We start from the raw sequence: 21630 nt of genomic DNA, 5'->3' as shown, positions 1-21630 counted from the left end.
GGTGATGCTCTCAGTTTGTACAGCTGTAGATGTGGATTAGCATTCAGATATTCTAGGCACTTCCCAGCAAAACTTGGAACTGGTACAAAACTGTATGTGCAGGGGCTGTACCACAGGGATCATGTGAGAAACAATCCCCACTTGCCATGTGGAAAGAGTTAATGTGAGCAATGGCTGCCAGAACAAAAACGAAACAGTCCTGGATACTTCTGGGTCTGCAAATGGGATTAAAATGGGGTTTTACAGAAGTAAACAGAGTGGAAAATTGGGACTAAGTTTTCTTTGTGTTTGTACTTTTAGAAAGGATGAAGGACTGGATGAGGCTGTGAAAATGCAGCTGTGAGCGTGTCACTGTGCAGTTTGTCAAGCACACGATCCTCTGGCCCCACTCCTCCGTTCCAACTCAGGAAAGGGCTCCCTGGTTGTGGATTTCTCCCCTGCAGGAGTGAGTTATCCAGATGATGAATTTCTGAGGCACGCTCGAGTCACGTGAAAGCCAGATGTGAGCGTTTTCCAAGCAGTGTGTGTGGGTCTAGCATGCGCCAGGCTACGTGGCAAGTGGACGTGGTCTGAGGTTGGTCTGCAGCGTGGAGGTGCCGAGCCTGACAGCTCCCAGTGGGATCATTTCTGCCAGGGAAAGAGGAAGGTGCTGGCTGTGCTCATCACTGCAGCCCAGCACCTCTGCCCCCACCCCCACAATGACAGGCCCTCCCCTGGCTGCTCGTGATGAAGCTGAACTTGGTGAAGAAGACTAAAATTAAGGGCCTTGTTTAATGTCTGCTGCCAATCCTCTTACTCAGATACTTTAGCTGGATTTGCATGTTTGATATTCTACTAGTCAAATATTTTTTCAAGATACAGCCCTCTTGAACAGATGGCATGGGGAGTGGAGGTGATATTCAAGTGCATAGAAGAGGAGATATCTCTGCAGGGATGAGAGGTTTACTTTAAAATACAGTCTCCTATTGGGGAGAAAAATAATAGATGTGTATTCCCTCAAAGACTATCTTAAAATACTTGCTTTAAACATGATGCATCAGCTTCCCATGGACATAAGAGCAAGGAAAGTTTATTTAAGCTACCCTGGTGTGGAACAGCTGCTTGCCCAGCAATTACAGTAACAAATGAATCTGTTATTGTGGTGGCACCTAAGAAGTTTAATGTCTGACCAGGCTCACACTGAGCCAGGCACTGGACACAAATGTTGGTTTTGTTTAGGTCTCTCTGGAGTCTGAGGGGAGAAGAATCAATGGCACAATTCAACAGGGTGCCCTGAGTAGGACTGTGTGAGATAGATCAAAACACTTGCAACCTTTCTGTGCCATCCTCCTGTTTCTCTGACTATCTGTTGTTCTGTGCCTAATTGAATGAATTAATTGTGTGAGCCCAGAATGTGTGGAAATGGTTTCAGTTTGGATGAAGGCTCATCTGCCATTTTCCTCTTTCCAGCCATGTTGTAAAGCTACACATAGACTCTGTATCAAGAATAATTCTCTGGTAGAAGTACTTCAATATCTGGGGGGACCTTAGCAGCACTAAGTATTTCTGTCTTCCTCCCCTAGTCTAATACTGTTGCATTTTATTGCCTCCCCATTTAACTGAAGTGTCAAGCCCCAGCTGAAGGGGAAGGGACTAGAGGAGAGAAACCTGGAGACAGGCTGACAAAGGATGGTCAGTGGGTCTGGGGGATGGAGATTTTGGAGAGGGTCACAAGGGTATGAGCATGGTGCACTGTCTGCAGATGGAAGCAGAAACAAGCCCCACAGTTTTGGGGTTTCTCACTGAGCTTTCTGCTCTTGACTAGGCAGCCTCACTTTGTTAGGAGGAGGAAGTTGTTCCTTTGCTTGTCTGAAGAATGCAGAGAGGAAGCAAGGAAGGGGAAAGTGGAGACAAAATCCCAGCAAGAAGCCCTGGTCTGAGTAGACTGAGACTGGCTTTTGGGTTCTTTACCTGCTTGGGGCAGTAAGGTGTCCCACCTGAGCCCCCAGGACAACAACATAGTGCTTCATGTATACCAACTCCTTGGCAGGCTTGTCTTCCAAAATGTAAACTGAAATACAGGCTCAACTTCTGTTTTCTGTTCTGCCACGTGTGATGAACATTGCAGCCAACAAGGCTCTAGGCCAATTCTAAAAAGTGGACACATCTAAGGAACACTGTGGTCAGTCCACTTCTTGCTGACTTGTCAGATACCATTATTGGCATGAGAACACACCCATTCCTCATTCCCCCAGCTCCAGTCTGAGGAATTACTGATTGCATTGCTTATTTTCTTTTCACTCCTCCAATTAAGACAGGAAGGGTATAAGTCTACAAAATGAGTCTGCAAAACACTCAACTGCACTCATGGAACAGAGCACTATTGGAAAGGGACCAGATGTCATTATCTCTTCAGCGTGGCCACTTGTTCTTATAATCCCTTTTTCAGTAATTTAAGTTATACTGTAACAGCTGGGAGATTTTGGTGTTACCAGTTGATGTAAAAGGTAGGGCTTCATGAGAACAAAATAGTTTTATTAGTTAAATTGCCCTGAGACTGTTGTCTTCCATGGAAGGCCATTTCCCAAGAACAGGCCATACCTGTATAAATAAACTTCTTGCCCTCCAAAGCAAGGTAGCCACATCCAGATCACTTGTAGGAGCCTGTCTTTGGCCCCTGCTAATTTCTCAGCTATGCACAGAAACCATTTGGGGCAAGGGTAACATCACCAGAACTACAACCATACTGAAACTCATGACCAGCATGATCCAATTGCCCACAATTAATGCAGGACAGTTGTTGGGAAATATGTAGCTTAACAAGCTAGACAGCTTTTTGTTTTAAAAAAAGCTGGTTATAAAGGTCCTTGATAGCCCCAGCAACTGTGATCCTGCAGGAGAGTGTCCCTCATGTGCTGGCAGCAGTGTTAAGTCATGGATGCTGGGCTCAACACTGAACTGAACTGATTTCAGACAGTGTTGCTAACAAGAGGAACCTGCATCAGTAGCTGCTGCAAAAATGCCCATGGAGGAGGGGTTCCTCTGCACCTGCTGGGCCAGGGGCCCACCTGGATGTGCAGTACTGATGAACATGGATGATGCCATGAACGTGGTATCTGCATTTTGGTAGCATTGAGCTCATGCATTTGATTCTAGACTGACTCCAGCTATTGTAGGTTTTTGTGGAAGCTTACTCTGCTCTAACTGTACAAAAGACAAATAGTCTGCTGCTAAAATGAGATGAGTGGAGCTGTATCACAAGCATAAAGCATTAGTCCCCAGCAGTCTGGCGCCTGCTCTCTTGCCAGAGGTGGGAGGAGCAGCAAACAAACCAGTCTCACTGGCAGCACAAAAGCTTCTGCTGAAATCTAGAATAATATGTTTCATGTTCACCACAGCAACCAGCTTAATTCTGTCTTCAAAGCTTTTTGCCCCTTCAACTCCTTCCTTTTCTTTCACACCTAAGGGCCCCCCTTGACCTGTCGGAGGGTTGCCCAACTCCATCTTGGCAGCTGGAAAGTGATGGGACGGGGTTCTGCAGCCACTTCCAGTGACGTGCCTGCTGTGCTGCTATTTCTGTGCAGTGTGGCTCTGAAGGAGAGCCTCCTCTGTGCTCTTCACAACTGCCTTGGCCTCGTGACTTAGCTGTAATTTATGGATTCGTGTTCCTTTTGAGTTTTTAAAAATAATTCCGGTAGGAGGAGTTTGTTCTGGCTCCAATTGAAGTCGGCAGCAGGGGCTGTGGGGAGTGGTGTTAAGAGCAGAATTGGGATGCCGTTGCCCTAGGAGTGGCCTGCTTTGAGCAGGCAGCTTTAATTTTCCTTCCAGATACTGAGATTTCCCCCCCTGCACTTCCAAGTGATCCGAGATCCAGTGTTCAGCCTTGTGGCAGTGGGGGAGAGGAGTGGCAGGAAGCAAAGGTTTGTTCGTTTACTGTTACCAGTCCCATTGGAAACCAGGTCCAATCCTCATGCAGAATTCCAGTAAAACCCTGTCCTAAAGGGGAAACCTGGGGCTGTTCAAAGCTTGTGTTTTGTTGGCTCAGGCACAGCATGTTTCTGAGGCCTCTGACCTCCTCCTCGTATGCTGGCTCCCGCCGCGGCTCTTCGTTTGAGCTCTCTGTGAAGTGGAATCTATCACTAATGTCTGATATTTTTATTATTTGTAGGGGGGACTCTTAAAAGCTGGTAGCAATTAGAGCTTAAATGTCTTGGAATAAAAAAAAAAAAATCCCCAAGAAGGAAGTTTAATGCTAAGCAGATGTGCAGGAGCAGCTGAAATATGCTGGCTGTCTTCTGCTTCAGAAGCAACCTCATCCACTTCTAGCTGCTGTCAGGCTGGGGCAGCTCAGAAGTGCTGCTGCTTTTATGCTGCTTCCTGGGCTGGGAAACCCACATTGGCAACCTGTGGGATTGTTTACCAGTTCATACTTATTTTGTCCTTCTTTTCTGGCTTAAGCCAATAGTTTTGACAAGGAGAAAAAAATACTTTGTTTAAAAAGAAGGTTTTTGAGAAATTGATAATTGCTAACAGAATTGCTTTATTTGTGGTGAGATCTCACATGAGTGTCTTACAATATGGCTACTGTTGATCTAGGTTTAAACTCTCTCTCTTCTTGGGTAAATATGTCCACAGTAGCCCTAAACTTGTGTTAAGTGCAGCATATTTCCTCTAACTTCGGGTGTTTCTGTCTTTTGCTGCAGCTTGGGTGGGGGCAAACTTTGAAATTTTCTCAGTTACTCCTGCAATACATCATCTGCTTGATTTATCATTGTTGTATTCAGGTTCTTCTGTCTGGAAAAAGTTCTGACAGCTGACTGAAGTTCATAATCGTGCTCTGAAGGCAGTGGAAGACTATTCAAAAGCTAATAGACAAGCTGCTGACAACAACTCCTTCACACCCTTTGCCATGCGTGCCCCCAGTCTGTAACAGAAACATGCTGTATATTCCCTCCATGAGCTACAGCACAAGTTACTCTGCCAGATTATTTCCTGTTGCACTCCACCAATGCAAAGCTTTTTCCATTTTTTCTTAAATGGTAGTCCAAAGTAAATTATTGTTATTTACCACTCTGTATTTTGTAGTGTATTGTGACAGTGCAGCACATGGGTTTGAGAGGCAGATGGTTGAAAGCATTTTCTCCAAGCTGCCACTATAGAGAGTTTACTGCAAAGTAGTCAAAACTCTGAATCCATTTGAATTGCAGTGCAACTACACAATGAAAATTGTGTCCCTAATTTAAAGAAAGGATTTCAAAACCTCAGCATTCCCTTAGTGCTGAGAAAACAGCAATGTGTTTCTTGGACCTCTGGTTTCCATTGGGAAAGTTTGAAAGCTGTTTCTTAACATTTGTATCGTGCTAGCAATTCCTCAGTTACATATGTACTGTGAATCTATTACATTACTATCTATTAATCTTTTTATGTCTTGGAGATACTCTGCAGTTCAAAAGACAGTAACAAATAGACAAGGCCACCAGTACAGCCTGCTTTTCCCTCCAGTTGGTTGATGGTTGCATCTTCTCTGTTGTTAAACTGCTGGGTCCAGAACAGGGTTCCCCAGTGCAAACAGGTTTTTCAAATTGCGTTTTGTAGTTGTCAGAATATAGCAACTTCTTAGATTGTCATATAAACATCTCTTCCTAGATGTCTCTTCTCACAGGCAAGGAGAGAATAACAGCTGCCCTTCTGCTCCTTCATCCCAGAGAAGGGGAATGTTTGTTATTTAGAAATGAGGGGAAATCCGTTAACTTTCAAAACATACTTCCAGTGTATTCAAGAAAAAATTAACACTTAACATTTGAAGATTATTCCCAAATTCCCAGGCCAAGTATTTCCACCACATTTCATGGAGAGGGAGGGAAACCTTTTGACCTTGTTAACAGCAACTCCTATCAGCTTTCTCCTTAACCTGATCTCTGTCTCATTCATTGGTTAAAAAATTGAATTTCTAGTTATACTCTGAATGTACCTTAATTGGAGGTTTGTACTCTTTTCAGTGGAGCATTATTTGTCTATTGTTATTTTCCTTAATGCAATTCCAGAGTAACAAGATGCTTATTGAAACTAATATGTGTTTGCTAAGCTCAGTCTCTGTGAGTTGTCTATGTATCTTTTGGGTATGATTAACAGCTGCAAAGATAAATAGTTTTGCAGGTCTGAGGCTTAGTAAGTCAAACTGTCTCTTGGTATGTGTCTTCTGAGCTATTGGGAATAAGCTCAGGGCGTATCTTTTTCTTAGAGCTCAAAACTGAATCACCTACAGATCAGTTTCATAAGTTCTGCAAATCCACTAAAACATAAAAATTAATTGGGTGCTTCTTATGACGTGACCTTCCTCTGAGTCCCCATAATGCCAATACTACTCTTAAGAAAAACTTTGTCTCTTTCAAAGCTGTCTTTACTGACTTTCAGACTTTCTGATATGACTGGTTTTGACTGTTTTCTTGTGTTTCTAATTACTTTCTTTTTTCATGGCTGCCCTATGATTGGATTTCAAGTTTGGATGTCCAGTTTGTCTGAGACTCCAAAAAAGAGTGTCGCTCCAGGTAAATTCTTGTGTCTTGGTGTTCTGCATGCTATTAAAACCAGAATTCTCTAGTTCAAGCTGTGTGTGGTTTTGGAGTTGTCTTGAATGTGAATCTCTGGCAGTGAATACCCAGGATCTGTTGTCTGCTTGTGTATTAATGTTTCATGATGCACAGTTTCTGGTAAGGAAGAGCTTTGCTTTTCTGATGACTGCCTCACCTTGATGTTGCTGCTAGCAGGGTTAGTAGTTTGCAGGGTTTTATTTTCATTGCCCAACACAAAGCCTCAGTCCAAGGCAGCTTCCCTCTTGCAGTGGGTTGAGCCTGGCCACAGCTGAGTATCTGCACAGCTGTGCTCTCACTATTCTATGTGGGAGAAATTTTACAGGTTGGGATAAGGCAGAGAAACATGACTGTGTGCTCCCTATCCCTCTAAAATGCTCTTTGCATTCCCCCAGTAAACAGAAGTGGTTTCACATGAAAAATCAAACTCTGATAAAGATGCAAAATTTTCAAGGGAGCATCAGCCTTCTTGTTGCAATGAGTCAGGAAGGAGGAGGAGGAGGCAGGGGAGCAGCTTCTAGGTGAGGTGTCAGGGGCTAGGGAGCAGTCCTATACAAGGCAAAAACTAAGCTTTATAGTATAAGGAATCAGGACTTCTGCTGTGTAACCAGTTGATTTCTTCTGCAAACATTTGTCACGTGACATGGAATATCAAAGAAGAATTCTTTTCTCCTTCAGACTTAGAAGGAAAGATCACAAGTGATAGATCCTGTGTCTGTACAGGATGCTGGGCTGGTCACTCAAGCAGTTAAGGCTACATATAGGTCCTGTGGCAAGGAAAGATGGAAACACTCCTGCTGATTTCCATAGCAGATTTGGTAGAATATTCAAGTTCATGCCCTGTTAAAAGTATGTGAACAAAATCCCACCATCCTTGATGGATGAATCTTGTCTGAAGTGTTTAGTGAGCAAGACTGCTGTGATTCCAGAAATGCTGTTCTTGACAGAAGTTGAATATTTTCTTGGGGGGTTCTGCCTCATGTTTGCAGAATAGGTCTAATTTGAGGGTGGTAACTGGATATAAAAGTGCAGAAATATCTGAAGTATTCAGTCACAGGAGCCTGCTGCTTCATAGGTCATGGGGGAGTTGGGACAGAAAAGCAGAATGAGACTGAGCAGGAGTGAAACATGTTGAGGGGGAGACAGAAGAGGTGGTGTCCCTCGGGAAAAATGACAAGAACCCCTCAGGTTACATGGCTGGGGGGTGAGATTGGATTTCTTTGAGTCAATAGATCTGTTGGGACTATTTCATGTTGTCATTTATAAAATGGCAAACTGTTGCCATTTATAAAATGGCAAAGTTTTTAGCCTTCTCAAAGGGCAAGGAAGCAAAGCCTTTAATACAATTTTTTCCCTTCTGCTTACTGTTTTGAGCTAAATGCATGTTGCTAGATTGGCAAAAAGAAGTGCATGATGAGTGTGCAAATGTAAGTGATTAATTGCCTTGCATGGTGCTTGAGAAGGTGAATGTTGATACATAGTGATGCTCAAAAGTCTTATGTACATTTGGCAAGTTCTTAGCTCTCCGTGCTGTTCTAGTTTATGTGGCCACTCAGTTTCTCTCCAGTTTCCAAAATAGCTGTTCTTCAGTTCACATCTGCCATAGGCTGTATCCTGATACGTCAAGCTGGTAGATCAGACTTGAATTTGGATGTGCTCTTTACTATGTAGTACATTTATGTGTCCTAGCTAGGCTGTGGCTTGGAGATGAGAACAGAATCCAGTTTCATGCTGCCCTAGTTCTGGGGTTATGAACCTGCTCCATGAAGTGGAGACTCTAACTAAGGCTTCAAAGTGGTTTCATTTTGTACTTTAGAAGAAGATGGGTGCCACACAGCCACACCCTGGGAGGTGCTGTGGTGGGACTCTAGTTTAGTCACCCTGACTGCTGTTAAAATCCTTGGCTGGTCCACTTTGTGCCGTGTGGAGGGATTGGCATTGCACCACTGAGCAGGACTAGGACAAATGCCAGAGTATATTGGTGACTTCAGCCTGGTGGAAGACCCACTTTGGCAGCTGTGTGAAAATCTCCAAGCAGTTTAACAGATTTGTGTGCAAAATACTACTTAAGTTTTTTTAACTGTTGCTACCTGTAACCTAGTTGGTTGGAATCACTGTTAAGAGAGCCAACTTTCCAAGAAGGAGTGGAAAGAGGACTCAACTTTTTACTTTCACCCTCCCGCCTCTAATTTTTCTTGGCTCTATTTTAAAACCTAGCAGATCAAAAATAAAAACTAAAAATCGCGAGACCAACAGGCTCCACTTGGCAAAGGTCAGCACTGAATTTTTCTGTTGGTCGGGATTTTGTTGGTAGTGCTGCTGAGGGCTGTAAAGAGGGAAGAACTGAACTGGAGAGAGCTCCTGCCATTTACCTGGGCCAGGCTCATTGCTGAGGCTCTGCCTGTGGGGGCTGTGTTGTGCTGCTGGTTTTAGCTGTCTGTCACACATACTCCACGGTTGGAAGCCACAGTCTACAGGTAAAGCTGACACTTGTCCCAGACTCTTGAAGACTCACCCAGGTCTTGGTTCTTAAAAGTGATAAAAAGTACTATGTGTGTCTTATGGTGGGGAATGAATCCAGATAATTTTTTGCTGCTATGATTGCTGATCATAGTCTTTTCTTGGTGGCACTGTGTGCTATTGGCATGAGCCCCCTATAGCTGCTTGCAGCAGCAAGCCAAGAGGTTAGGAGAGACTTAGTGCAGCTCACAGAGTTACCATCTAGGTATGTTTAACCAAAAAGATAGCAAGAAAGGCTAGAGCTTTGGCTACTATTGCCCAATGTCCTGAAAATCTTGCAGAGCACATTAGCAAGGAAGGTGGATGGTTGGATGGATGCTCACTTAGAGAGAAACTTCTCATACATCAGTCAAGGCTGCCAGCCTGTGGTGAGAGGGTTTATGTACTGACCTAGACATTACTGCATGCATGATGCTCAATTTTGTTTTATTCTTGGGCATTCTTCAGGATTTGGAGAAGGTTTTAGCCTAAACTTCTCTGGCTTTGGGTCTTCTGCATTACCTACGTGGCCAGATCCAAACCATTCCCTTTCTGCTTTCCACCCATCTCTATCTAATTGCAGCGTGTCACCTACTTTTGAAAGTCTCTTCTAAAAAGGCAATAGAGTGTCTTTGTGCTTTGTAAAAGAGCTACCTGGCCAGGCTCAGGGAAGAACTACAGAAATCACAGTGTATTAATAACCCATTTGATGAACTTGCCCAAGTGTTTTTCTTCTATAATTGGCAATAATCCAGACCTTGAGACTGGATTTGTACTGAATTTCCAAAGTAACTGTGGAAGGTGATAAACTTTTGTCTCTGTCCCTAAAGCTTTGTGGCTCAGGGCTGCTACACCAAGAGCCTCTGAGCTCTGAGGTTAAACACTATTAGGATTGGGAGGATTGCTATCTGGTGGGAGGGATGAAGATAAATCCCCTTCACTCACAGCTTGTGGCAGTAGTAGTCTTACCTCCAGGAATAATTGATGTATAAATACAGTCTGAATTTTGGTAAGTGGCAACAGGGCTGAAGTGTGACAGGCTGTAGTGCAGGAATATTTAGGAGATGAGTCAAAGCCCTGATTGTTTAGGTCACACAAGGAATAAAAAAATGAACAGAAATCCAAAATACAAAGACAAAACAAAGACCCTCTCACTGAATAGAAGAGCGATCCTAGACTGGGAAACACAGTTTTGATCTGAATCCATGTTGTCCCCATAGAGATTTGTAACAGGCTTCATTTGTCTCATTTCACTGCTTACTTTAGGAACTGGTTATTTTAAGAACTATTTTTCTAACACTGCTGCAATATGATGAACTCTTGTGTACTTTCACATGTGTTACATGGCAGTCTGTTTTATCTTGTGTACAGTACACATTTAACCCAATTTTTAGATGGAACTAAGCTCTCTATCTTAACCCAGCTCAGGATAAATCATGGGTAGAAGGCTTTAAAAAAACATGCAATTTTAATGTTTATTTATTATAGTCATGTGGTCCTTCTGATAAGAAAGAAAAGAGGTGAAGTTTTTAGGGGAAGGAATTCCATGTGTCTAGATCTGGGTGTATGATTGTGGTAAGGGGTTAGACTGATCTGATTTTAAGTAGGCTTGCTGCTCTTTGGGCTTTTTTTTTTCCCCCCTTTGTCCTTCTCTGAAAGGAGTTTTCCAGAGACACATGAAAGTTCACCCTTCAAGAACTGTCTTTAACAAGAAACCGCAGCTCCAGATCCAAGCTGCCGCGGTTACTCCTCCCTGCGCGTGGAAGGGGCAGAGCTCTGCCATTATTGATGGAATGCCAGGACCCCGGGGCCGTGTCCGCCGGGCAGCCGAGCGTGGGGGCTCCACGCGTGTCCCCGGCAGCCGTGCCCATGCGGAAGGGCTGGACTGCCTGCCAGCTGCTGGTGCGGCTGTGACTCGCCCTGCTGGCGCTCACCGGCCGTTTCTGTGGGCTTGGCTGCTTCTGCGGGACTTCCACTGACCAGCCCAGTACTAATTCATTTAGTCCTAATCTGTAAACATTCGATTGATAATCATGAAAGAGCAATATAAAAGCCTGCGCACTGTATGGATTAAAAGAGCAGACATGTTTATAGCCTGATAACAACAGAGTAATCTGGCAAAGATCAGGAGTCTCACATTCCCGTATCCAGATGATTTTATTTTTGGAGTCCAGTTGGTGGTTTTCATTTTTGGCTATTGCAAAACCATCGTAGGTCTTAGCTGTTGCAACACAGGAGGAGGAGGATGATGTTGTTGGAACAGGCGTTCTGCGCTCTTATTTAGGAGGCTTTCACCGTAGCTGCTGGTCTCCGAGTGCAGCAGGAGGAATGATGCTCCCTCCTCGCTGCCTGGTGAGGGGGACAGGGTGCAACTGTTGTCACTTAATAGTGCCAGCTGTGAGGGGCATGGACAAGCTCCAATGACATTTCTGCTCCGCCCCAGGAAGAGAAGTGCTGAGGTGAGGAGCGGGAGGATTGTAAAGTGGAGCCCTATGGAGAGGAGGAGGGGTATCCTCAAGACTTTTACCAGGAAACGGACTCGAGGCAAAAAGAAATGGAGAGGCAAGCAAACTCTTATTTCAGCCAGCAATCTGTGCTCTGCTCTGGGGAGGGCTTGCAAGTTGGAGCTTAACCAAAACACTAATTCTGCTTTATTGGAGGGAGAGGAGGGGGGACCTCTACCTGGCACATCAGTGTTATCCTATCCTCTGCTCTCCATTTCTCCTGCCTTGGCTGAAGACGCTTTTTAAAAAGTAGGGCTGTTGTGTCAGGGTGGCATTGCAGCTGCATGTGAGCTTGCTGGGGAACTCATGCCACGCTGCATCCCTGTCCCCTGGCGTGCTCACACTGAGCAGGCTGTTACTCTTCAATGCATGCTGTGTCCTGTGTTACAAATTAGACCTGAACTAATTGGCAGGGACGCAGAACTGCCCAGGGCAGCGGGTGTAATTGGTGCTGTGCTGCCTGTGGTGTTGCCTGTCTTGTTCTTTTGAATCCCCTTTGGAGAGTCTGACATAGTATAGCAGCAATGTTGTGGGCATCCTGAGTGTCACTGAGCAGTAATTCATCTAAAGATTGTGGATGATGGAAAGCTGAGGAGGATTAGAGTCACTTGCTCTACTGACTGTGCCTGAAGGGAATGTAGTAACAACCCAAACCAGGCTACCTAGAAAATGGTTAAGGCTTTTGGTTACTGAAAGGAGCTATTTCTCTGTCTTTTCCTCCTCCTTTTCTTCCTTTTTTTTTGCTCTTACTGAAATCTTCCCCATTGTGCAGTACCTAATCTTGGATGACCATCATTCCAGGAGCCACAGGGACCCCACGCCTCGAAAGGGGGATATCCTCTAGCCATGATCTGCTGCAGCTGTAAATGAACAAGTTTGTTTGACCTTGGTTACTTCCTAGAACAAGGAATTTATCACCCTATTTTTTTTTTTTGTCTTAATAGGAGCCCTGTAGCAGTTATACAAGCGTCTGTTAAAACAATTTCTTAATTGTATGTGTTCCTCCAGCCACTGTAGTGACAAAAAAATTCTCCTGCAGTGACTACCTTATCCAAGGCAGGACAGAGTAACCCAGAGAAACCCTGCTGGATTTCAGATATGAGAATGCAGATAAAACCTATCTTGCAAAACTGGTGGTGGGGTGGTTTTTTAGGTTTTTTGGGGGGTTTTTTTGGATTTTGTTTTGTTTTGTTTTTTTGGGTTTTTTTTGGTTTATTTGGTTGTTTGGTTTTTTGGTTTGGCTTTTTTTTGGGGTTTTTTTTTGTTTTGTTTTGTTTTGTTTTGTTTTTTTTTTTTTAAGCAGAGTTGTGGAGGTGGATTTCAAGTGCTGATTCGCTGATTCTCCATGTTTCCTGGCAAGGGCATTCCTCTGGCACATGGTCCCTGGCAGGACCTCTGTGGCTGCTGGTGGGGTGTTTGCCAGCCTGTGCTCCAGCCTGGTCCTCTCTTTGTTCCCAGCAGGGACACATGCATCACATGAACACTGCTCCCGCCAGCAAGCCAATGCAGTCTTCTGGATTTTTTTTCCTTACTCCAGTCCCATGAAAACTGCCTACTAGGTTGGAGGAAAGAAGGCATTTGAGTTGTTGGTTTAGCAATTAGCTTCCTGCATGTCCCCTGCTCCCCCTGCCACTGTTTGATCCCTGTTGCCTTTCTACACACTGAATTCTCTGCTGGTGCACGTGCATAGACAGACAGTCCATGACAGCTTTTGTTTCTGGTTAAAAAACTTGTATTTATCTCAAGACTAAAATGAAGTAAGGTTTATAAGTATTACTTGCCTAAGCAGGTTGAAGGAAGATTATAGAGCTGCTAGATTCTGGACTGGAGAAAAACTGTGTGGGAAACAGTGTGAAACAGGGGAGAGCATCTCATTGTACTCTAGATAGCCCAAATAGCACTGGTTAAACCAGAGTGCATGAGTCGGGTTGATTGATCATGAAGAGAAACATGATGCTTATTAGGAAGGGACAGCTATGGTGAAAATTTGCATTATAAATTTCCATGTTGTCAGTTCATGGTCTTCTCCTATTCCTGCTACTGGCTGTGGTTCAATTATCTATAGAAAAGCTAAATCTCTTAAACACAAGCTTCTAGAGGAGATGGCTCTTCTTTAAAGAAAATTAACTCACATAATTTGAGGAGAGGCCAAGGCATGCTTAGGGAGCAAGGAAGTCTTCTAACTTTCTGGATTTCTTAAACCTGGTCCAAAGGGAGGCATTGTGATAGTGTTTCCTTTCAGGAAACAGTTTAATTAATTGCTTTTTTTCTAGGATTTTCATTTCACAGGATGCTGTTTTAATGACTGATGCATTCTTTACCTCTTTCTTGGCAGGGATGCTAATTACTTGTCTGTAGAATCACTTTGCATCTCCAGTCCAAACACATGAACATGCTGAGCTTGGAAATACAGCACCCAGCATCCTGTGCTTGGCTGTCAGTCCCTTGACTTTTCTGGTGGACAGTTTCAGACCATGCTACTTCCTTCCCGTCTCTTGTAGCCAATTTGTCATCAGAAATTCAGGAAAACCTGGAGTCTGCTCCTGGCTGTGTCCCTGTTGTGTAAAGTGGTTGTAGATCTGCTTCTGTCCTCCCGTTCAATCCACATCTTAATCCAGAGCAGCAGGAACTGCCTCTTAATATGTAAAAAGTATAATAATGCCAGTGCCCCAAACTGCCGTAATCGAGAAAACCTGTAAGATAGTTTTGCATTAAGGCACGTTGGCTCTCACAAAGTGGAGACCTGAACGGAGAGGTTCTCGGGGCGGTGTCTGAGCCGGGCTCAGCCCGTGCTGGTTTGGAGCGCCGAGGCCCCAGCGGCGCAGCCCGAGGGCTCCTCCACATCTGGCACCGCGCTGGGCCTGCCTCGTGGCTCCACCTCGCTAAATCCATCATTTCGCTTTGGGGGTGAAAAAGTCAGAAATAATAATAATTTTACAAAGAGCAGTAGTGTGGGGGAAGGGAGGGAGGGGAGCGTTATTTTGCACCTTTCGTGGCCCCCCTGTTGGCGTGAGCGCCTGCTCTCATTCATAAATGGCTCTGACAGCCGAAAGCCCTTGCTCCGAAGAGAAATCAAGAAGTGGGGGCTGGCTCCGAGGGCTGCAGAAAGGCGATGGAGAAGGGGAGCGGAGCCCCGTCCCGCCGGGGGAATGCGGAACCGCGGGGCAGGCGGGGGGCGGCCGCGTTTGAGCAGCGATCTGGCGCTGCAACTTTTTTCTTCTGTTTCAAGTAAACACTCTTCCCCGCCCTCCCCTCCCCTCCCTCCACCCCACCTCCCTCTCTTTCAGCCCCGCTCATGTGTTTCTATTTAAGGGCTGCAGTGCAGACGAATATGATTGGCATCTACAGCCCCCTCTTGACTTTCAGCTCAAGCCTTTAGAGTGGAGAAGGAGCTGAGCCGCCAAGGGGAGAGCTGTTTCTTCTTTGGGTTTACTGGGGGGATGGCTCAGCTGTGGATTTATACTGCTTCTGCCCAGGATTTTTTTCTCTGAATGGGAGCAAGCATTGTGCAAACCATGTTGGGAAGAGGTTTATTTTCAGAATCCATCATGAAACTGTGCAACTAATTCACTTTTTTGGCTCCTTTTTATATTTTTTTTTCTCCCCTTTTTTCTTCTTCTTCTCTCCAATGTCCCTCTGTGCTGCTGGGTTGTGGGCCAGAGGAGGCTGTTTCTATATGGCCAGCCATTTGGGGATATGCTGCGAGCCAGGGTTGTTTGCTGATTCGCTTGGCTCTGGTGACAAGTTGGCCTGTTGTGAATCGGATGGACGGAGGTCGCTCTCAAGGAGCCATGGCTGGAAGCTGGCTTACGGCTTGCTTTTTCCCTTCCCCAGGTGCTGATGCTAGCTCTGAACCCATGATCCTGGAGCAATATGTGGTGGTGTCCAACTATGAGAAGCAGGAGAACTCTGAGATCAGTCTCCAGGCTGGAGAGGTCGTGGATGTCATAGAGAAAAATGAAAGCGGTAAGTTATATTTGCTGCTTTTCCCTCTTTTAATGGTCTGATTTTTGCATTTGTTCCTCTGCTTTCAGTTTCCTCATCACTACTTGTTAGCTGTACGTTTGCTCCATCTGGTGCAGTTACTATGTCTGGCAGAGGATGTTGAAGTTTTTCGATGTTGATTTGGGCTGGGGGCCAAATGTTGCCTTCTACTGTAAGAATGTTTCATAGGTTTTGTGTGTTAATTAGCCAAGGTATGCTAATGGAAAACGAAGGTGATGGAGACAAGGATCTGCAGCTAATGAAGCTCATGTATAGTAGGCTGCTATAGTTGCCCTGCTGTCTCTTCAAGTTTCTGTCAGTATTTCCATTACTAACTCCCTTTGCAGAGGATTTATAGGATGAGTGTTTAAAAATTGCTTGGGATGAAACTTGGCTTGACAGCTTCGCCCGTGGCCCAGAGCTCAGTAGGGAGGGGAGAGAATGTGCGTAGATAAATACGTGGCCATGCACAGTTTCAAAACTTCTTGCAGAAGTGTTAATTGGGGAATTTTGAGGCATAGAGGCAGAGGCTGTCCTGTAAAAGCAAGCTGAAATCCCCTTCTGCCATGTGTGGAATAACCAGCTTGCACTCGGAAAATGAGATTTTTTGGCAAAAGTTTGTATAGATTTCTTTTTGTACTCTAACTTTTGGATGCCTGGTAGCTTTGAGTTGGGCAGAACACATGCAGGAGACTGTGTACGTGTGAGTGGTTGGAGTGGCTTAGCAGCTGGTTTGAATAACTGCCTGTCTTCAGCAGCTCCCCCTCCTCCTCTCCAGCACTCCTTGTGTATTAATCCAGAGCTGTTGTCCAGGACTGGTTTCCAGCCCACTCATGACTTGTGTGTCCTCATCCAGAGGAGCTGCTGACATTTGGATCTGTTCAAGCCAGGGCTCACGCTGTGGTACCTCCACATTCAGGGCTCTCACCACTGGCAGGCTCTGGAGTCTGTTGGGCACAGCAGAACTCGGGGACACTGGGGCACTCTGATCCGAGGTTCAAATTCAGCTTCCAGAGCCTTGAGCCAGCTTATCCGCAGAGATGACCGTGCATTGTATTTTTTTCCCTTCTTTTAATGGAGTGGTAATTTCACTCTTGTATGAGAACCTCATGCTTGCTTGGCTCAAAGTGATGCACTCATTTGCTGGCTGGTGATTTAGTTTGGAGTCCAAAAGGACTGTGTGTGGAAAGGCACTGGCTAGTGTGAGCAGAAATACCCATCTCCTGCAAACTGACTGCATCACTTGCAAAACTAATAGAAACTAAACTGCTCATCTGCCCCACTTAACAGCAGTAGTTATGACTGAAGAGGGAAAAATGTCTTTACTTCTTGAACTGTGTCTGGCCTAGTGGAGAAGCATCCTCCCTTCCAAGCCTGAGGCTTCTCATTGTCAATAGTGGGTGTCCCTGTCATCAGAGCAAGAAGCCTGGTTATATTGTAGCAACTTATATTCATAATCATGATATCCCTATCTTGGAAAATGTCTTATGGAGCCAAGGAAATTAATTGGGCTGTTAAATAATACAAGAAATGTCTGAATTCCAGTTACAGTTCCTTTGTGTTTTCATTTAGTGTGGCCTCTCCGCCTTGCAGAGTTCAAACCACATTGTATTGAACCACATGGTATGCAGAGATAGAAATGGAGAATGTCAGGGTTTGAATTAATTAGTAGGTCCTGGAATGGGACTCTTCTCAGGGAACATCCTTGAATTTGGATTATACTTCTTAAAACCATATTCTGATGCTTGGCAGTCAGATTCCTTAATGTCCATGCAAACAAGAAAGGAAATTTGAAGCCTAGAATTCCATGCTGTGATTTTGCCCTTTATAGTTATATATGTACAAAATAAAGATATCTATATCCTTACAAAAAACCTGCAGAAACCAACAGATAAGCTCATAAATCGCAGATTGGTGATGGAGAGTGCATCACTTGCTTGGATGCCTTTTTAAACTGTTCTTGTAGGAAGCTCATGATTTAATTCTTCCAATAACAAGACTTCAAACAGTCTCTTAATTCTTCCCTAGGTTAGGGATACCACAGGAATGACTTCCATACTGTATCTTGTCTCTTGAGCTACAGCTGAAACTTTGGATGGCATGTAATAAAACTAGCAAAATTTTGTCAAGAGTCAACATTCAGAACTCAGGAATTTTGGCTTGAATTTGGATATCTACTTAGTGTAAGCAAGCAAACCTAGAAGATGTGGTTATGACCTCTAAGAACAGGGGTGTGTGTATGTGTATATATATATATATATATATATATATATATATAATGTGTACATATATATATATATATATATATATATATAAAATTTCCAAGAAAATAAAATCATTGGGCTATGCACATTTGTAATACTTCATTTGACTGTATGGTTATGTTGGCTTTTAAGTGTTGTGAAGCTCTACCTGTAATGTATAAAAGGCTCATTCTTCTAATCTATAGAAAGAGGTTGCAAGGTGATTTGGATGTCACTTGCAGCAGGGACAGTGTCTTCAGTGAAAGGAAGGAAAAGTGGCTGGACAGCTTGTTAGCTGACAACTGAAAAATCCTGTCAGACTGGACAGTGTGTGTTGGATGTGATGTTGGGCCAATATTTTGAACTTCCTTATATGTACAGACGTGTATATAGCATATCATGTCTGCTTTGGGTGTTTAACTGTACTTTGGGGAGGTTAGATGTGTAAAGGCACAGATGACTTTCATTTTAAAACCTTGCCTGAACAGGGTTCCCTGCTGATGCCAAGGATACTTAAATGGTTCTTTTGTTTTCTGGAGCTGAAAAAACTTTAGCTTGGCTTTGTTGCATGGCTTTCATAGGAAAGAAACACCTCTTTTCTGGTCAAATGTCCCTGTGTTTTTTACACAAGAAACCTCACAATCAGTTTCCAAATGATGGTTCACATCCTGTTGGATGTTTTCTTCTGCACACTTCTAGGGCCTGAGCTAGAGTTACCATATTTTCTGATGTTTGTTTCCAAATTGTGTGCTTTCCTGAAAGGACATAAGCTGTGCTTGTTCAGAGCTCAGTGTATAGGGCAAAGGTAGAAGGAGGGGGGAAATATCTAGTATTTGATTTATTGAAGCCTTATCTGGTCTTTCATGGAGCTTCTTTAGCTTCACCTTAAGTGTGTCATGCTTACTGTATAGTATTACTCAGTGTTAATTTTTTTATATAAGAGATGGGCCTTGTCTCATTTGGTTTCCTCTTTCACTGAAAGAGTTGGATAAGTTGTCTCCATTATTTTTCCAGTGAAAGTTACTACTTGGACATTATTTGAAGTTCAAACTTCTGACCAGTATTATGACTTAAGAGCAATCAGTGTAGTATATGTGGTGAATAACTTCCAAAACCCTTAATCTGAGTTGTAAAGCCTTTGGGTCACTCTAACCTGGTTGTTGATGCAATTGCTGTGGAAGCAAACCTTGCTAGACTTAAATCAAGCTGGTAGCTTTAAATAAAGCTTCAGAACAAATTATTTAGTAGTGTCTCAGGCTCCAGCTTTTGGTTTTTGCAGCAAACGTCAATCTTGGCTCAATGAAAGTTGTCCTTCAGACCTTAATTCTGTTTATAAGAGCAAAATACCCAGTGTGCCTGTTGTATCTGATGAATACTTATCTCTTTCCTTTTTTGCTTAGCTGGGAGGAAAATCTGCATGTAGCAATGGTCACAAATGCATCAGGAGAAAAAAGGAGGTTTAAAGTTTCTACAGATGTTGTCTGGAAAGGGGCTGCAGTTACAGAGCTTGTGTTTCTTGCTAGAAGTGACTGTGATTTGTTTAAAGGCATGGTGTAATCAACCTGCTCTGTCCAACACTATCTAAACATTTCTGAGTTGTTTCAGAAAAGCTATGTGAGTAGTTGACGTAAGTCCTGTCTGTCGACTACATAGGCTTCTTTTAAACCTTAACTAAAAAAAAAACCTTATGGAATTACTTTAAAATGTATTTTTGTTGAAGAAAAGAAATGTTGTGACTTTAAAGCAGGAATCTGACAGATTTCTTTAAGGTGGAAGGTGGGGGGGGCAGAGCAGTGCCCTCTCTGCCAAGTTTTGCATGGATGTGGCTTGAAATGGTCAAGCTATAAACGGTGTCGGCAGTGTTTGCAATGGAAAACCTGACAGACACTGGAGCATGAGCGCAGTCCCGAGCACCTCTGCTGCTGCTGCTCTGCTTGCAGGCAGGATGGAGCTCTCTCCTTGCAGCCCTGGGAGCGGTGCCTGCGGTGGAGCTGTCGTGGGATGGCGTTTTCAGCTGGGCTGAGCAGGGCTGTAGCCATTTCCTCTGCAATTACATAACTGCAGACCAATTTTCAATGGTACTGTACACGTAATACATAAAACAAGGCTATTATGGTTAGTGTAACTTTATCAGGACCCAAAGGAGTCTCTGGGAAGGGAGGCCGCTTTTCTTTATTTGGGATGTGGACTTGGCACTGAAGTATCCATGAGGAAGATCTTTGCTCATCTGGGAGTCCTGGCTTAAAGATCCTCAGGCTTGCTGGTTGTCCACTCAGGAGATGAGTGTGTGCCTGGTAATGTTCTCTGCTACACCATTTGGTTTCAGTGGTGCTGCTCACTGGCTGCAGTCATAGCCTAAGAGAGGGACACAGAAAGGCCACAACTCTCAATTCCTGGGGATGCACTGGCTTCTGTATTGGAAGCTCCCTGTTCTTAGATTGAGGCCTTTTAGTGTTGGGCTTCTGCCTCTTCATGGGGAACAGAGCACTCTTATTTGAAGGTGTTGCTTTCCAGGATTAAGTGGATTTATTTATTTGGTACCAGAAGGGGCCAAGGTTACTTTCATGGTTAATTGCTGCATCTTGGCTAAAGGTACACTCTTAAAGTGTTCTAAGTTGAAAGAGAAAAATAGCACTTCTTGCAACTCATGGACCAATCTTGCATTTTTATATCCCTTCTGCTCTGCCTGTTTTTGCAAGTAGTATTGATTTTTAGTCACCTTTCTTTAGTGTTGGTAGGGCTTTTGTTCCAAATTTTGTAAAGATCATTGTTTCTATCTTGCATCTGCTTTTTGCTGCTCTACCTCTGTTTTTAGGTCTTTGTCTTCCTGATCCCCCCTCTACACACAGAAGGGGCTGTGTGCACTGCTAGAAAGTATCTCTGAGCATTAGTATTATCATGTAGAAGCTGGCCAAACCCAGTACATTCCTCCTTATTCTAACAGATAAGTGGCAGTCTAGCAGCTTTCTGGGTTTCAAATGTGGCTCTAGACCAAATTGCAAATGCAGTTTCCTAGTTTGCTTGTGAATTGCCAATAGCTTTGCATCCACTGGTCAGATGTGCTACGAGACACAGGAATCACTATGCTTTATTTCAGGTGCAGTTGGTGTGTGTTGGGTTCCTTTAGAAAGTGAGCTTTTTTCCCCCCCTTCATGTAGCATTTCAAGAGAGTATAATTTATCGGATATGATGCAGGACTTGATTTCTGTTTGTACACCCAGCTTTGCCCTGCTGTTTGTTCTGAGAAACTACTTCAGTTCTCTGTGTTTCCACTTCTTTCCAGTGTGTCTGTGTATTTGAATTTTAAGACTTGTAAGAAACCAAGGTCATGATATAAAAAGTAAATACTCCCTCATAGAGCAGCCCCCTTCCCTTCTTGGTCAGTCCTTGAGCTGTGCCTGGAATTTGAGAAGAAACAAACACTTCTGTAAGTTGAACACTTTTCCTCTAGCACTGTTGGCTTTATTCCAGAGGACAGGTTTAGGTGAGTGGCCACTATTAAGTATCTGGGACAGCTTGTCCTGCTGTTTCTGTATGTGCCAGTGTTTGTAACTCTCTAGGGAGAGCCAAGATCGAGGAAGGACCACCCCAAGCCCCTTTTTAGAAAACAAAGGTGTGTAGCCTTCAGTGTCCATTCTGAATGCAGTGGTGCCTTGCCATGTGTCCTGCCTTTCTGGCACCAGCCCAGCAGCAGAGGATACTTGATCCACTTATGAATCAGTTCCTGTCCTGCTGCAGTTTCTGTCCAATGTACGAACTAATACAGTCAAACACGGGCCATCTGAGGAGGCAGGGTGGGTGATTTGGAATTTTTGGCTAGGAGTTACTGGA

General features: G+C 44.0%; 1 protein-coding gene across 8 annotated transcripts in view; it reads left to right on the top strand.

Moving 5' to 3' along the window:
• Positions 1-21630, top strand: part of SH3PXD2A (SH3 and PX domains 2A) — a 246473-nt gene that overhangs the window by 160635 nt on the left and 64208 nt on the right. For 6 of the 8 annotated variants that reach the window (XM_021536305.2, XM_021536308.3, XM_021536304.2 and 3 more), the window contains 2 exons: positions 6480-6527; positions 15407-15538. In XM_021536305.2, the coding sequence (XP_021391980.2) occupies positions 6480-6527; positions 15407-15538 (180 nt within the window). The remainder of the gene's footprint in view (positions 1-6479; positions 6528-15406; positions 15539-21630) is intronic. The other 2 variants (XM_021536306.2, XM_021536310.3) reach the window with 1 other exon arrangement.

The sequence above is a fragment of the Lonchura striata genome, chromosome 7 (assembly GCF_046129695.1).
Source record: "Lonchura striata isolate bLonStr1 chromosome 7, bLonStr1.mat, whole genome shotgun sequence".
Taxonomy (NCBI): Eukaryota; Metazoa; Chordata; class Aves; order Passeriformes; family Estrildidae; genus Lonchura; species Lonchura striata.
The sequence above is the reverse complement of the archived record's forward strand: the minus strand, read 5'-3'. Positions and strand labels throughout refer to the sequence as shown.